Source organism: Rhododendron vialii, chromosome 12a, assembly GCF_030253575.1.
Source record: "Rhododendron vialii isolate Sample 1 chromosome 12a, ASM3025357v1".
Classification (NCBI taxonomy): domain Eukaryota; kingdom Viridiplantae; phylum Streptophyta; class Magnoliopsida; order Ericales; family Ericaceae; genus Rhododendron; species Rhododendron vialii.
This window is the reverse complement of record NC_080568.1, coordinates 34029993-34046384: the sequence shown is the minus strand read 5'-3', so window position 1 is coordinate 34046384 and position 16392 is coordinate 34029993. Positions and strand designations below refer to the sequence as shown.

Sequence of the window (16392 nt, the reverse complement as noted above, 5' to 3'; positions counted from 1 at the left end):
GTGAAACGGACCCCGCTCTGATACTATGTAGAAACTTTATATCCATCTCAAAGCCAATTGGCAATGAGTGGAGAGGTCCCAGATGTTATTAAGTGATCACCCATTCCACTCCCAAGCAATGTGGAATTCTATTTCCTTAACAGAGAGGAGGCTCCCCGACGTTGAAAAAGACAACGTGGTGGAATTTGACAAAGCGACAGCAACGCCAATTGATCGACTCACCGAAAAAACTGAAGACCTACAAGTAATCTCAATCATAGGTATGGGCGGGCTGGGCAAGACAACTCTGGCTAATAAGGTGTATAATGATCCTATAGTTTCGCATGAATTTTCAACTGTCGCCTGGATTTATGTATCTCCAACTTATAGCCAAGATAAGTTGTTCCTTTCCATTCTGAAAGGTGTTACTCAAGTCACAGGCGACATGTGTAACATGGGTGAAGACGAGTTGGCTGAAGATGTCCGTCGCCAACTCACTTGGAAATATCTAATTGTTGTGGATGATGTGTGGGAGAAGAAGGATTGGGATAGCATTAAGAAGGCTTTCCCCAACCACAAAAACGGAAGCAGAATCTTGCTAACGACTCGATTCAAACCTGTGGCTGTGCATGCCGATCAGCGTAGCCCGCCATATGAATTGGATTTTTTAACTCACGATCAAAGTTGGGTGCTGCTCCAGAAGAAGGTTTTTGATGGAGGAGATTGCCCTCAGGAAGACTTGAAGGATGTCAGAATTCGAATTGCAGGATAATGCGATGGTCTACCACTCGCAGTTGTGGTAATTGCCGGAATACTTCAAAACGACATATCCACGGGTGCGTGGGAGATCATAGCCAAAAGTGTCAAAGCATTCCTTGTCAGGGAGGAAGCGGGTTTGATGGAAGTGCTAGCTCTTAGCTACTATCACTTACCGCCTCACTTGAAAGCATGCTTCCTTTATTTTGGAGTCTTCCCGCAAGACTACAAGGTCCCTTTCTGGATACTGATCCGATTATGGATTGCCGAGAGATTTGTACAAACATCTGAGAATGCATGCTTGGGGGAGATGGCCGAGGAGCACTTGAAGGATCTGGTTGCGAGAAACCTATTATTGGTGGAACAAAGGAGTTTCAGTGGTCGAATCAAAACATGTCGTATTCATGATATGTTGCGCGATTTGTGCTTGAGAGAAGCTCTAGCAGAGGACTTCTTATTGGAGATCAAAGAGGGTGGGAGTACCCCCGCTGTAAGTACCATTAATCGTCACCTTTGTATTCATTCTGGTGTTTTGAAATACATTGCTACCAAACCTTCTCGCCCCCATGTCCGCTCTTTTTTGTGCTTCGCCAAGGATCAAGTCAACCTACCCCCCTGCTCATGTAGGATACATCCCAGAAGAGTTTAAATAGCTGAGGGTATATCACATTCGGCCCATTAGTTTTCCCCGATTTCCCAGTGAGATAGAACAATTCGTTCATCTCACTTATGTAGCCTTCTCCGGTGACTTCAAAACTATTCCTGCTGCCGTGTCCAACCTTTGGAACCTACAAACTCTTATTGCCGAAACATCCTCACACACCACACGCACCATTGACATTAAAGCAGACATTTGGAAAATGTTGAAGTTGAGGCACCTGCATACAAACAAGCCCAGTCAGTTGCATGACCCTGTAGCCAAAAAAACTGAGGATCATGATAGCCTACAAACCCTTGCCACCGTCACGCCCCAGAGTTGTACTGAGGGTGTCTTAGGCCGGACTCCATGCCTAAAGAAGCTTGGAATCCGTGGGAAACTAGCCACCCTCCTTGAGGAGAAGGGAGGGTCTCTTTTTGATAACCTTACCACGTTAGAACAACTTGTGACATTGAAGTTGTTGAATGACGTATTCCCTGAGCCTCCTTCTGAATTTAAACTCCAGAGACTTCCCCCGTGCAACAAATTCCCACCAAACTTGAAAAGGCTAACCTTTGCCGATACCTTTCTTGAGTGGGAGCAAATGCATGTGCTGGGGATGTTGCCAAAACTTGAGGAGCTCAAGTTAAAGGACAACGCGTTCACAGGGGTAAGGTGGAGTCTAGTCGGCGGGGATTTCCAGAAACTCAAAGCTTTGCAAATTTGGAAGACAGATCTGGTGCTTGGTGGCCAAAGCTCATCATTTCCCAAGCCTTCAGCACATTGTTCTTAAGTTTTGCACCAGGCTATGGGAGATCCCTTCTAGTTTGGGCGATGTAAAAACACTCCAGACAATCAAGCTTCATCAAACATCACGTACCGCTGCAGATTCTGCCAAGAAAATCAAACAGCAGCAGCAAGAAAGCAAGCTTAAGCTTGATATCTTCCCATCGGATCTTTGACAGGGCTCATCTCCCGGTTGGTAAAGATTTTACCTTCGTAGTATATCTCTATTATAAAACAGGAGGGTGTGGGGACAAGTTGTTGGAATGGTCTGAATTGATTTGATCCAAGGGCTGAGAGGCATTCTCCTCATCTCATTAAAGAGCCCACGGTTTTATTACACAATTACACTGCCATCCATCACCGTACCCCAAACCAGCAGCTTCATCTTTTCCTTCACTGTCCTTTGTCTTCTCACCAGCAGCTCCGACTCACGGATGCACCTTCTTAGCCAACCCTGCTGCCCCCCTGCCTCACCTAGCAATGGAACGCACCCGGACACAGTGAGCCCATAGCGCACGACCATCGGAACACCACCACAAAAAACCCCTCTTGGCCCTCTTCCCTCTCTGCTTTTGAGAAGGTATGTTTGTCCGTGAGACTGAAAATTGAAATGCATGTTCAGGAGAATGCCTACAACGTGTTTGTGAAAATGCATGTGACTGGGTTTTGTGCTACATTTAGTTAAAGTGTAATAGTTTTGATGCGAGAAGAATTGAATGGGAGGGGAGTCTTTGTCTGAGTGCATAAGTAAATGAAAAGCAACCCCTTTTGCTGATCTTAGAGGAGATGTGCCAAGAAGTACACCTGTGTTCAATTCTAAACTTTAGAAGTATTTCTGCACCTCCAATTATTAACCTTCCGAGAATCCGAAAATTTTTGACGTCAAATCCCTTTATTTTAAATCCACTCATCCAAATGGAGCCTCAGGGTATTTTTTATTTTGGTTGGATTGTGAGACAGAATACTTCATAATCACCTGTATGGTATGAAGACGTTTAAGAACCATTTAACTCTCTTCGAAACGAAAATGCCAAAAAAACAGTCTTTAATTAATCTGGGTACATCCTTTGCTGATCTCTCATTGCCCCTGCCTTAAAACCTCCGCTGGCCACGAAAAACCCCTCTTGACCAACCCCACAAACTTTTGTGAGACACTCACGGAAGCACCCCCGCTGGCCCCCTGCCTCGCCTAGCAATGGAACGCACGCACCCGGACAGAGCAACCCCCCGAAAAACCCCTCTTGCATGTGATTGGGTTTTGTGTGCTTTGATTGTGCTACGTGTTTGTGAAAATGCCTGCAACGTGTTTGTGAAAATGCATGTGACTGGGTTTAGTTGAATAATTAGAGTTGCACGTGACTGGGTTTTGTGTGCTTTGATTGTGCTACGTGTTTGTGAAAATGCATGTGAATGGGTTTAGTTGAATAATTAGAGATTGGGGTCGTTTTTCTTCTCCTCCACCCAAGGGGTTTTTTTGGGCTCTTGGGAAACCATTGGGTTGCTCCTCTTTTCCATTTTGTAATGCCCCAATATGTATGTCACTTTTCAAAATCCGATTGCTAAACCTAACTCTTTTAAGTAGCTACAATTGGGTTACATTATAAGTGCATCAACGTGGACCATTGATTGCATGAAAAAACCCATAATAGGCAGAAAAAACCCATAATAGGCAGAAAAAACCAACAAAATGAGGAGCCCCATCTAAATTGCAAAGCTGAAGTTACCCATCATTCTAGCCTTTGGGTGACCTTTTTGTACCCGACTTTTCCATAACCATCTTTCCCAACGTTGGCAATCAATTTCATTTTTCATTCTCACGGACAAACACTCAATCACGGTAGAAAATTGGGTTTTTTTCTCATCTTTTGTGGGGCTCTAAATTTTTATTTTTTTTTCTCATCTTTTGCTAGGAAATAGTGGCTTCGGGGGTTTAACCTTTCATTTTACAATCGTTTTTTATGCTAATTCATTTTTTTCTCTTTCCAAGTAATTGTATGGGATAGGGGCAAGAGTATAATCGCCCTTTAATACTTTCATCATCATCAAGATTGGAAGCTTGCTTAGCGAGTGGTACGGTTTTTAAGCTTTTTTGATCTTTCTGCTTTTGACCAATCACTCTTTCTTTGCTCGCCGAAGGTCGCTCTTTCTCCAATAACACTCCAATATGGTCTAAAATTAATTTGTAGGGGGGACTGATTAATTTTAAGGCACTTCGGCGGACTTTTTAGTTTTAGGGGACTTCGGTAGTGTGGGATTCATAGAGGGTTTTTTAATTTGTGTTCCAGAAGCAATGGAACTTTCTAATGCCGTGCCCTCTAATAGGGAATGCTCATTCGATTTTGACCAGATCGCAAGGACTCGGAAGCTTCTTGAGGCCCAATAAAATACTAGGACCAAAAAGTCTGTTGACACAAACTGTTTTACACAAACTTTTTTTATATCAATAAAAAAAAATCTTCAACATTCAAGAAAAATAGGTTAATTTCTAGCAATTTGTAACTACCTAAAAATTGAAATAATGTTTTGAGCCACTATCAAGATTCAAAAGGTAATTTCAATTCCAACCAGGCTGCGTAGTGCCGTAGGCACGGGCAATCACTAGTAGGAGTATATAGTTTCAGATCATGGATTTTCATTGAAAGATGAAATGTAGGGGCAAAAATCACACAATCATTTTTTTGTACCTGGATGGGCCTAGCAATTTTTTTTTTGTTTTTGTTCTTCAGCGCATTGTTCCTAATCTAAACCATATGTTTAGACGTAATACACTCTAATCTGTTTTAAGTTCGCGTATAGGGAACACATTGGTATTTGAGAGTCTTCTAATTAATGAATGCGCAGTTACAGAATTCAGTAGATAATAAAGTCGGCTCGAGAAATAAAGAACATCTTTTGGGTGTCACAGATAGTAACCCAACATATTGTCGATAAAAGCGCTAAGCATACAACTATCATGGATAGAATGGTATCTCAATTTCATTTGTTGCAAAGTAAACTTGATTTTAAGAATTATGAGCTCTCAGGAATTGTAGACATGCACATGATACATAAATGGTGCGGCTAGTCTTCTAAAGTATTTATGTACGTAGATAAAGGGTCATGATTTTAGAGATTCATGTACTTGGCTAGGTTATGTTAGTAGGACCCTAGAAAATATACCTTTGAAAATCTAGTGGCCAATGTAGAGACAAAGAGAGAAAAGAGTGAGTTTGAGTAGAGTGAATGAACTAGTCAAGTGTTCATGGAGTAATGTGAAGTATTTTGTTACACAAATAGCATGTTATCTCCTCCTCTAGCTCTTCCCAACTAAACTTATGGATCTCAACTATGACAGACTTTGAGATGATAGTAGATTCATTGGAGGTCCATAATAATTGCTTAAGATAGTCAATGTAGAGAACAGTGTCTAAGTTTATTTATTTAATATTTTCTTAATGTAAAATGTGTTATTTTAAATACTTTGAATTTTATGAGCCTTGGATTTTATATTTTTTTTCTTTTTTTTGAATGTAGTTGTGCAGGTGCATGTGTAGGCATTTTCTTGACCGTGTTCGGATTCATTGGTCCTTTGATCGAGTGTGTTGGGAGACTCCCATGTGTTGTATAATTAGTGTTAGAAAATTTTAAAGCTAATTACTTGTTTAAGTGTTAGTTGATGGGCTTTAGTGCAAGAAGTTATAACATGCAAGTATTAGGTAGTAATCTAGAGACTTGAGGGGGGAGGGTGTAATTCTTTTACACCTTAAATCCTTTTGGCCGAGAGAACATAGTGTTCTTTGTTTCTTTTTTTTTCTTTTCCCCATTCCAGTGTCGTGCTCTCTCTCTCTCTCTCTCTCTCTCTCTCTCTCTCTCTCTCTCACACACACACACACACACAACCAAATCATCTTGCATCTTTTAGTTTCTAGTAGATTATGTGTGCGCGGTCGTGCTCACCCCTATCTTACAGGTTCGAAAGGCAAGGATACGCTTTGATGGACACGGTGATGGATAAATCTTTTGTGCTTTGGCGAGTCGATCTACATGATATTTTGTTGGGTCTTAAAGACTATCTTTTGACTACATGTATATTTTTTTGAGTTTGGGAATGTAATGATAAATGTTAAATTCTCCTCTAGAAATGCTGTGTTATGTCTTTTAGGCAAGGAAGAGGGAAAATTTAATTTGTACCTCCTTTTGTAATTGGAGTTGTATGGTTTAAGTGGTGTTTTAGTGCCTTGGTGGCTAATCAAAAAGAAAAAAAATTTGAAATATTCGAAAGTGGATAGATTGTCGTGCTTCTTTTAATTTGATTAGACTTATAATTCATTGCATGATAGAATGAAAAGAAAGTTGTTTTTAGTTATTGGGCAAAATTATTTACTTATTGAGGTAAAAATCGCGTTGCCGAATTATTATAAAGCGGGGCCTGATAGAATGGTATCAGAGCTTTAGGTTTGAATACCTTAGGACCGTGGGAAATGGTGGGGACATGAAATTGCATGGACACTTCGCATATTAAGCTGCGAGAATGTTATGTGATTTACAAATGTTATGTGTTCTTGTATGCTTACGTGGTTAACATGTTCCTTCAGATGGCATATTCTTTTTGTTTATGTCTTCACATGCTTAAGTGTCTCGAAGTGATGCATGCTATGTAGTATGAAGTAAAATTTTTTTTTTTTTGAGGTAAGAGCTTTGTGTGTTAGATCACTAGACCTTAGAATTGAGAATCATTTGAATAGCGATTAAGTTTATTTGCCTTTGCCTCTTGATTAGTAGGATGGCGCCTGGAGGTGGTCGTGGGAGATGTGTAGCACGAGGTGCTAGAGTGCAACCCCCAAGAGCTAAGAGAAGAACTAGAGAGCCTATCCAAGAGGCAGCTAGCGCGGTTGAAGGAAGAGAAACTCCGGCTCCACAAGAGAACTTTGATGGAGCCCAAATGATGAGAGCATTTACCGAGGCTCTCCAGCGTATGGCCAACACCACACCACAACAGGCACAACAATCTCTTCCTGGGGAGCCAGAGTCTCGTGCCATTTCTGCCATGAAGGAGTTTCGTCGCATGATGCCACCAGTTTTAGGGGGGAGCCCGACCCTATTGTTATGGATAGTTGGTTGTCCAAGATAAGTAAGACCTTGGATACTTTGCAGATCACAAAGGATGGCTTCAGGGTGTCATTTGCTGCTTATCAATTGGAGGATGTTGCTGCTCTTCGGTGGGAGTCAATTGAGAACACTAGAGGTGTGGCAGGTATGACTTGGGCCACATTTAAGAAAATATTTCTGAAGAAGTATTTTCCAGAGATGGTTAAAGACACGTTGCGAGAAGAATTTTTGGGATTGGTCCAAGGAAACTCTATAGTTATGGAGTATGAAGCAAGGTTTACGGCACTTTCCCGATTTGCGCTTGAGACAATTTCAACTGATAACTTGAAGGTGAGGAGATTTGAGCGGGGTCTTAACCCCGATATCAAATAAGGGGTTGTTGGCCATCGATATAAGAAGTACTCCAAAGTCTTTGAATGTGCTTTGGCACTTGAAGGTGATGCTCAATGTGCTAAGTAAATCAAGGAGCCCAAAAGTCAAGCGGTGGGATTTTCTTTTCAACCTGATAGTAAAAAGAGGGGCAGGGAAACAACTAATGCAATTCAAGGAATTGAGTTGGTTAAATGATCATAGTCTGTCGGGAGGTCGGCTTTGGGAGTTTTCCTTTGCTTTCATTGCAATCGACCAGGGCATCGAAAGTCTGAGTGCCCACTTAAGAATCAGAGTCAAAGTGGAGGACCACGAATTTGTCACCAATGTGGTCAGGCGGGGCATATCCAACGCTTTTGTCCTAACACTCAGAGCTCCCAAGGAGTGATTGGGTCACATCAGTATAGAGCTTCTCAGCACACTTCAGGCCGTCAGGGCTATAGGCCACCTCAACAATCCTTTTCTGCTCAGGGATCTCGTGCTACCCAAGGGTCTAAACCTACTCATAGTGCGACTACCACTCCCTTTGTTCAGAAGCCTAGGTCGGGAGGTCAGCAAGGCCGTGTTTTTACAGTTGCAGCTACTACAGCTCTAGAATCTTCCGGGCCTTCTGTGGTCCGAGGTATTTTCTTATTCTTTCGTACTTGGGCTAATGTACTTATAGATACTAGTGCATCTCATTCCTTCATATCTTCTGCCTTTGCTACTGCGTTGGGGTTGGAGATAGACTTGTTAGACTCTTTCTTGTCTATAGACACGCCTGTTGGAGGTAGAGTGATTCTTAATAGAGTATGTCGGTCTTGTGAGATAGAGGCTATGGACCGTCGCCTTGTGTTTGACTTCATCGTGTTAGACATGACTATATTTGATGTTATTTTGGGTATGGACTGGTTGTCAGCATATCAGGCTACGATTGATTGTCACTGAAGAAGAGTATCAGTGTGCACTCCAGATGGTGATTGTTTTTGTGACATCCTACTTTTTCGGTTAAAAAAAAAAAAGAAATTCTTTTGACCCAATTAATTAAATCTTTCATTTCTCTTTTTCAAACTCCTCAATTAAATAAAATACTTCTATTTTAAATTTCATAATATCTGGGCTATTTTTCTATATGTGTTTTTTTTTTATACTAAATGTCAGTTTATAAGATGTGTACAGTAATTTATCCGTGTGAGAGTTTTAAGGTTAATGGGAGAGTGGGTCTTTTTGTTACGTGCATATATAACTGTTGAGAGACCTAGCATTAATACTTTCAGCGGCAGAGAGAGAGAGAGAGAGAGAGAGAGAGTAAAGCAGCAGTCAAAGGTTCGACAGCTTGTTGATCAATTGGGTAAGTGATCCTGTTCCTTTATTCTTGTTTCTTCTTCCATTCTTTTTATTGTAGACGGGTTTGGAGTAAAAGGTAATTGATTGGATGCTACTGGACAGTGGTGTTGGTGGGAGGATAATTGCTGTTTGTTTTTGGGTTTCGAACGAGTTCACAAGAATTATTTACCTTCCATGTTATTGACCGCGAGGGCTGGAGGTGATTGGGTTTATTGTGGTTTTGTGTCTTATAGTGGGTTACTGTGGTGGAGGTTGGTGGATTAATAAGATGGTTAATGATTAAGAAAGTGCAAACTAGAGTTTAGATACAAGGTTTGACGAGGTGCGTGCGTGTGGTGCTGTGTGTGTGCCTTGTGTGAAGGCGAGAGGTGATGGTGGTATTTTATTGTGGTGTTAATCAAGTAATGGAGTTAATTTGATTAGTAAAGGTCCTGGTAAGTTAGTCGAGTTTTAGGTTTTGGAATTCAATTACTAGTAGTATATGTATTCGTTAACCGTTGACTAGTTACAGCGTAGGGGATCATTCAAGTACTTATAATTCTATGTGTTTCTTCTATTTGCAATACAGACTAGTGGATTGTTATCAACGTCGCATTTGATTACATCTTTTCGGATTTAAGGTGAGTGGTTAAGCATATGATCCCTTCTTTTGGAATCCTCTTGAGCCTATCGATTCTTTACAGTTCGTTATTGGTTGTGATTCAATGATAATTATTCCTATTCGTTGCTCTCATAATTATTGGCAATTGACGTACCCTTTGGCATACAAGGTTCATTGACAAAAATTAATAGGATTGTTGGATTGCCCATATTTTTCTTGTCGCTCCATAATATTATTGTGACTCTGCAACGACACGGAGAATAATCCTGGTGCAGGTGCCTCCGGCTCGCCGTTGTTCTATTTGTGTTTGGGACCATAGACTGTGTTGATATTTATTAAAGTCCAAGGAAAAGACCCGTGAGATATCGTGGTGACTTTGGCCACTAGGGAAAAGACTTGTGAAATACCCTGTGACTCTAGTGCTCAACGGATAGGAAAAAGACTTGTGAAATACCCTGTGACCCTATTCCGGATCAGCTTAGGGAAAAGGTCCTAGGCGCCATCCTGTGGTGACTCTAAGTACAGTGTTGGATCCAACGGGCGAAGCCCTGAGAAAATATTTGGCATTTGGTAATTGGTAATTATGGTTCCCACTCTGGTTTATACTTCCATTATCGTTGTTCATCGTTCGGATATTATTGGACTCATTGTTGGGTATAATTATTGTGGTGATTCAATTATTGTTGATGCTATTCATTAATCCGTTATTAATCTTGTGGACACTATTTGTTGAGCTGTTGATCTTTTTGATCAATATTCAGTTGTTGATAATATTCGTTGGACCATCGACCTTCATTATTCGAAACCATTTCTTTGGAACCCTTATTATCGTTGGTTCAAAAGTATGCCACTTTGTATTATCACCCTTAGCATGCTTAACTACTCACTGAGCTCGTCAGCTGACGGATTTATTCCATATTTTTTTCAGGTTAGTTCATGGAGCATTATAGTGGACTCTGTGGCACTGTTGGGATCTTCTGTTTGGACCTCTAGGACGTCTGCATTCTTATTTCTTTTCTATTGTCAAAAGCTTCCGCACTTTTATTTATTAGCAGTTCATTAGGAAATTTGGGATTGGAAAATATGAGATATCGTGTCATTTGCTATGGAAAAATATTGATTTTGGGTTTGCACATTTTGCTTTAATAAAATATCCAATTTTTTACTTTATTTGGTTTAAGTTGCTAAAACTATTTTTTTTAATTAGGCTTTGTGTCCCATGATTGCTTCATGGTGCATGGCCGGTCATGCTCCCTGATTTGGGGCGTGACAGTTTTTACTTTTTGGGAGATCGAGAGGATAGTTTGGCCCCACCTCTTTACACCTTGCGTAGTCGAGAAGAGCTTAGTTATCTCTTTTCCATCACCTTGAGTGACGAGGGTAGCATGACTCGTGGGGAGTACCGCCTGTGGTTTGCAAGTATCCAGATGTCTTTCCGGAGGATCTTTTTGAATTGCCACCAAAGCGGGAGGTTGAATTCTCAATTGATATTATACCAGGCACTGCACCTATTTCTATGGAACCTTATAGATTTGCACCAGCAGAGATAAGGGAATTGAAAGTGCAACTCCAAGAATTGTTGGACAAAAGGTTTATCCGACCTAGTACTTCACCATGGGGAGCTCCAGCTTTGTTTGCTAAGAAGAAGGATGGATCATTACGCCTTTGCATAGATTATCGCAAGTTGAATCGTGTTACCATCAAGAATAAATATCCTCTACCAAGAATTGACGATTTGTTTGACCAACTTAGAGGGTCTTGTGTCTTTTCGAAAATAGACTTGAGATCGGGATATCATCAACTGAGGGTCAAGGAAGAGGACATAGAAAAAATGGCTTTTCATACACGTTATGGGCATTATGAGTTTTTGATGATGCCATTTGGTTTGACAAACGCTCCAGCAGCTTTTATGGACTTGATGAATAGCATTTTTCATGCCTATCTCGACCGGTTTGTAGTGGTGTTTGTGGATGATATTTGGATTTATTCACCATCAAAAGAGGAACAATGAAGAGCACTTGAGAATTGCTTTACAACTTTTACGAGAGCATCGTCTTTATGCCAAATATGAAAAGTGTGAGTTTTGGCTTTCAGAAGTGAAATTCCTTGGCCACATTGTCTCGAAGGATGGAGTTACCGTTGACCCTGCCAAGATAGAAGCCGTGATGGATTGGGAGAGGCCGAAGAATGTATTTGAAATCCGTAGCTTTTTGGGCTTGGCTGGTTACTACCGTCGGTTTGTGGGGGACTTTTCACATTTAGCACCCATGACTCGCCTTACACGCAAAGGAGTAAAATTTATATGGAATGAAGCTTGTGAACAAGCATTTCAGGAGTTAAAGAGGAGGTTGACTTCAGCACCGATTCTAGTGATACCGGAGAGGGGCCTCGGTTATACCATTTATTGTGATGCTTCACGAGACGGTTTGGGATGTGTTTTGATGCAAGAAGGCAAGGTTGTAGCTTATGGTTCTCAGCAATTAAAGACCCACGAGCGTAATTATCCAACTCATGACTGGGAGCTTACGGCAGTGATCTTTGCTTTGAAAATTTGGAGGTATTATTTGTACGGTGAGAGATTTGAAGTGTTCTCGGATCATAAGAGCCTTAAGTACCTCTTCTCTAAAAAAGATTTGAATTTGCGGCAACGACGATGGATGGAGTATATGGAGGACTATGACTTTGATTTGCACTACCACCTTGGGAAGGCAAATGTTGTGGCAGATGCACTTAGCAGAAAATCTCTTAGTAGTTTGGCTAGCCTAGCCATTCGAGAATGGAAAATGCTGGAGGATATTGGCGAATTTGATTTGCTGATCAACGAGACCGAAGAGCAAGCCACTTTGTTTAACATTGTTGTACAACCTATGCTACTCACTAGAGTGATTGAGGCTCGGCAAGAGGATGACGAGGCTCAAACAATTCGGGACAACATAACTAATGGTAATGAAGTAGATGGATGGGTTCTTCACCTTGATCGGAGTTTAAGATATTTGGGCAAAGTGTTTGTTCCTAGGTTATGTCATGACGATGTACTTCGTGAGTTTCATCATTCCCGTTTTGTCGTACACCCTGGAGGCACAAAAATGTATCATGATTTACGTCGTCAATTTTGGTGGAGGGGCATGAAGAAGGATGTAGCTCGATTTGTGTCAATGTGCTTTACTTGTCAACAGGTAAAGGCCGAGCATCGAAATCCCGCGGGATTGCTACAGCCTTTACCAGTGGCGGAGTGGAAATGAGAGCATGTGACTATGGACTTTGTGATTGGACTTCCTAGATCATCAAGAGGGCATAATGCCATTTGGGTTGTGGTAGATCGTTTAACCAAATCCGCTCATTTCTTCCTATCCGTGTGACAGACACGGTAGACATGCTTAGTAGAAAGTATATTCGGGAGATCATATGACTTCATGGAGTTCCTGTATCCATTGTTTCAGATAGAGATCCTTGTTTTACATCAAGATTTTGGCAGAGTCTACAATCAGCTCTTGGCACCGACTTGTTATTTAGCACAGCCTTTCATCCTCAAACACATGGGCAATCCGAGCACACAATACAAATTTTAGAAGATATGCTACGAGCTTGCGTATTAGACTTTCGAGGTTCTTGGGAGGATCACTTGTCTCTAGCGGAGTTTGCCTATAATAAGAGTTACCAGTCAAGTATCGGGATGGCACCATTTGAGGCCTTATATGGCAGGGCATGTAGATCGCCAGTTTGTTAGGCAGATGTCGGAGAGACAACGCCTTTAGGGCCGGAGGAGACGACCTTTGGTGTTTGAAGTTGGGGATCATGTCTTTTTGAATGAATCGCCTCGAAAGGGTTTGAAGAGATTTAGTCTTAGTGGCAAGTTAGCACCAAGATATATTGGGCCTTTTGAGATTCTTGATAGGGTTGGGGAGGTGGCATACCGACTTGCCTTGCCACCACAGTTATCTGGAGTTTATGACGTTTTCCATGTGTCTATGCTACGAAAGTATGAGCCAGATCCTTAATTCTCATGTTCTTGATTCGGTTGATTTGGGTATTGAAAGCGATGTCTCCGATGAAGAGAAGTCGGTACAGATTTTGGATACACGTGAAAAAGTTAATTCCATTGGTGAATGTGTTGTGGAACCACCATGGTGTCGAGGAGGCTACTTGGGAGCTAGAGGCGGAAGCTCGTTCTAAGAACCCTGAGTTATTTACTCCTTAAGGTATTACCACTTCCTTTCTTGGCTATTTAAATTTCGGGGACGAAATTTTTTTTTAGGAGGGGAGGTTGTAGAGAACCATGTCTAAGTTTATTTAATTAATATTTTCTTAATGTGAAATGTGTTATTTTAAATACTTTGAATTTTATGAGCCTTGGATTTTATTTTTTGTATTTTTTTTAATATAGTTGTGCAGGTGCATGTGTAGGCATTTTCTTGACCGTGTTTGAATTCATTGGTCCTTTGATCGAGTGTGTTGGGAGACTCCCATGTGTTGTATAATTAGTGTTAGAAATTTTTAAAGCTAATTACTTGTTTAAGTGTTAGTTGATGGGCTCTAGTGCAAGCAGTTATAACATGCAAGTATTAGGTAGTAATCTAGAGACTTGAGGGGGAGAGGGTGTAATTCTTTTACACCTTAAATCCTTTTGGCTGAGAGAACATAGTGTTCTCTATTTCTTTTTTTTTCTTTTCCCCATTCCAGTGCCGTGCTCTCTCTCTCTCTCTCTCTCTCTCTCTCTCTCTCTCTCTCTCTCTCTCTCTCTCTCTCTCTCTCACACACACACACACAACCAAATCATCTTGCAGTTTAGTAGATTATGTGTGGGCAGTCGTGCTCACCCCTTCCTTACAGGTTCGAAAGGCAAGGATACGCTTTGATGGACACGGTGATGGAGATATCTTTTGTGCTTTGGCGAGTCGATCTACATGATATTTTGTTGGAAATACTATCTTTTGACTACATGAACATGTTTTTGACTTTGGGGATGTAATGATAAATGTTAAATTCTCCTCTAGAAATACTTTGTTATGTCTTTTAGACAAGGAAGAGGGAAAATTTGTACCTCCTTTTGTAATTGGAGTTGTATGGTTTAAGAGGTGTTTTAGTGCCTTGGTGGCTAATCAAAAAAAAAAAAATTGAAATATTCGAAAGTGGATAGATTGTCGTGCTTCTTTTAATTTGGTTAGACTTATAATTCATTGCATGATAGAGTGAAAAGAAAGTTGTTTTTAGTTATTGGGCAAAATTATTTATTTATTAAGGTGAAAATCGCGTTGCCGAATTATTATAAAGCGGGGCCTGACAGTCAATCCCCAAATTATATTCCCTCCGTCCCTTTTTTTGTGTCCAGTATTTCATTTTGGGCTGTCCCTTAATAAGTGTCCATTTTGTAAAGTTAGGGGGATAAAAGTTGATGCATTGTCTATTTTGTCCCTAAAAGTAGATTTTATTTTGAAAAGTTAGTGAATAAAAGTGTAATGATAATGGGTAAGTATGGAAAGTGAAGGAAAAAGTTGATGTGAAAGGTGTAATGATGATGCTTTTTTAATAAGTTGGAGTTACGAAGCAGGACACTTAAAAAGGGACGGAGGGAGTAGTAATTGTATAAGATAGTTAGAGCTTCCATCGATCTTGAATGTTCAAACTATGGAATTGTTTCACTTTTGTATTGGAATTGGATAATAGCAAGTAATATATATAGCTACACTTAATAGAGTTTCCTACACTTGTGGGAAGCAATGCTGTGAAGCAGTTCCCCAGAGTAACCTACTCGTGTAGTATTCATATGTCCTGTTGTAGGCGGACAGTTTTCTATTCCATGTGACTGCTCTAAAATTGGAGTAACAGGTACGATGTCGATTTCTGTAAACGACATAAGTGAACACCAATTATTTATTGGAGATGCATATCACGTTCTTGATAGTAATTGTTGAGGTGCATAATTTTCTCCACATCAGCTTCATAGAAAATAGTACCAGCTTATTGTTCCATTTATTCGTATGCCACATTCATATGCACTTATCCTTGGCATGTGAAATTACTCCATGAGTTTTTAGCTGACGAAATTATTCCGCACATTCTTCAGTTGATAATTCAGATGGCAATTAATGATTTGAAGCACCTTTCACTACAAGAAAAAATACCATTCCCGACTAACGGTTTAGTCGGCAATTGTAGGAATTTTAGTCGGCAAAAGCCTTCCCCGACTAAAAATTTTGGTCGGCACATTAGGCGGTGGAAGAGGGTCGGCAAAGGTTGTTGCCGACTAAAAAAAGTTTAGTCGGCTAAAGTGTATACCTTTACCGACTAACATATCCCGACCCAATACTTATTCACCACGTGTATTTAGTCGGTAAAGATAAGACCATTTGCCAACTAACTTTTTAGTCGGCGAATATTACCATTGCCGACTAATTGTTTAGTCGGGGATGTATATCCTATTTGCCGACTAATGGTTTAGTCGGGGAATATTTAACCTATTGGCCGACAAATTATTTAGTCGGGAAATGTGTTACCTAATTGCAGACTAATTATTTAGTCGAAAAATGTGTTTTAATTATCACCGACTAGTAGTTTAGTCGGTAAATATCATTTCGAATCAACTAATTTGTGACCTATTGGCGACTAAAGTTTAGTCAGAAGATGAATTTTTACTATCACCAACTAATTGTTTAGTTGGTAAAAGTATATACAAATCATCATTTGTGGCCTATTAGCGACTAAACTTTAGTCGGGAAATGTTCCATACCAATTTGTCATTTCAAAATTTTCTACAAATTTTTTCCACATTATTATATTCCCTATGAATTTCAACCAACAATCATTAAATCCACAAAATTGCCAACCTAATGCAATTAATACAAAATTAAAA

The 16392-nt window shown here is 40.4% G+C and overlaps 3 protein-coding genes across 3 annotated transcripts; all 3 read left to right on the top strand.

Moving 5' to 3' along the window:
• Positions 1-262: 262 nt before the first annotated feature.
• On the top strand, positions 263-751 carry LOC131309703 (putative late blight resistance protein homolog R1A-3). Its single transcript, XM_058336300.1, has one exon. It carries the CDS (start codon positions 263-265, stop codon positions 749-751), a length of 489 nt encoding a protein of 162 aa, XP_058192283.1.
• A 4-nt stretch (positions 752-755) lies between these two features.
• LOC131309702 (toMV resistant protein Tm-2 netted virescent-like) lies at positions 756-2165 on the top strand. Its single transcript, XM_058336299.1, has 3 exons — positions 756-778; positions 862-1225; positions 1605-2165. Exons 1-3 carry the CDS (start codon positions 756-758, stop codon positions 2163-2165), a joined length of 948 nt encoding a protein of 315 aa, XP_058192282.1.
• Positions 2166-6920: 4755 nt separating this feature from the next.
• LOC131309701 (uncharacterized) lies at positions 6921-11553 on the top strand. The gene is made up of 9 exons (XM_058336298.1): positions 6921-7214; positions 7292-7576; positions 7683-7830; positions 7875-8237; positions 8280-8404; positions 8514-8570; positions 10304-10384; positions 10471-10521; positions 10927-11553. Exons 1-9 carry the CDS (start codon positions 6921-6923, stop codon positions 11551-11553), a joined length of 2031 nt encoding a protein of 676 aa, XP_058192281.1.
• The last annotated feature ends 4839 nt before the right edge of the window (positions 11554-16392 follow it).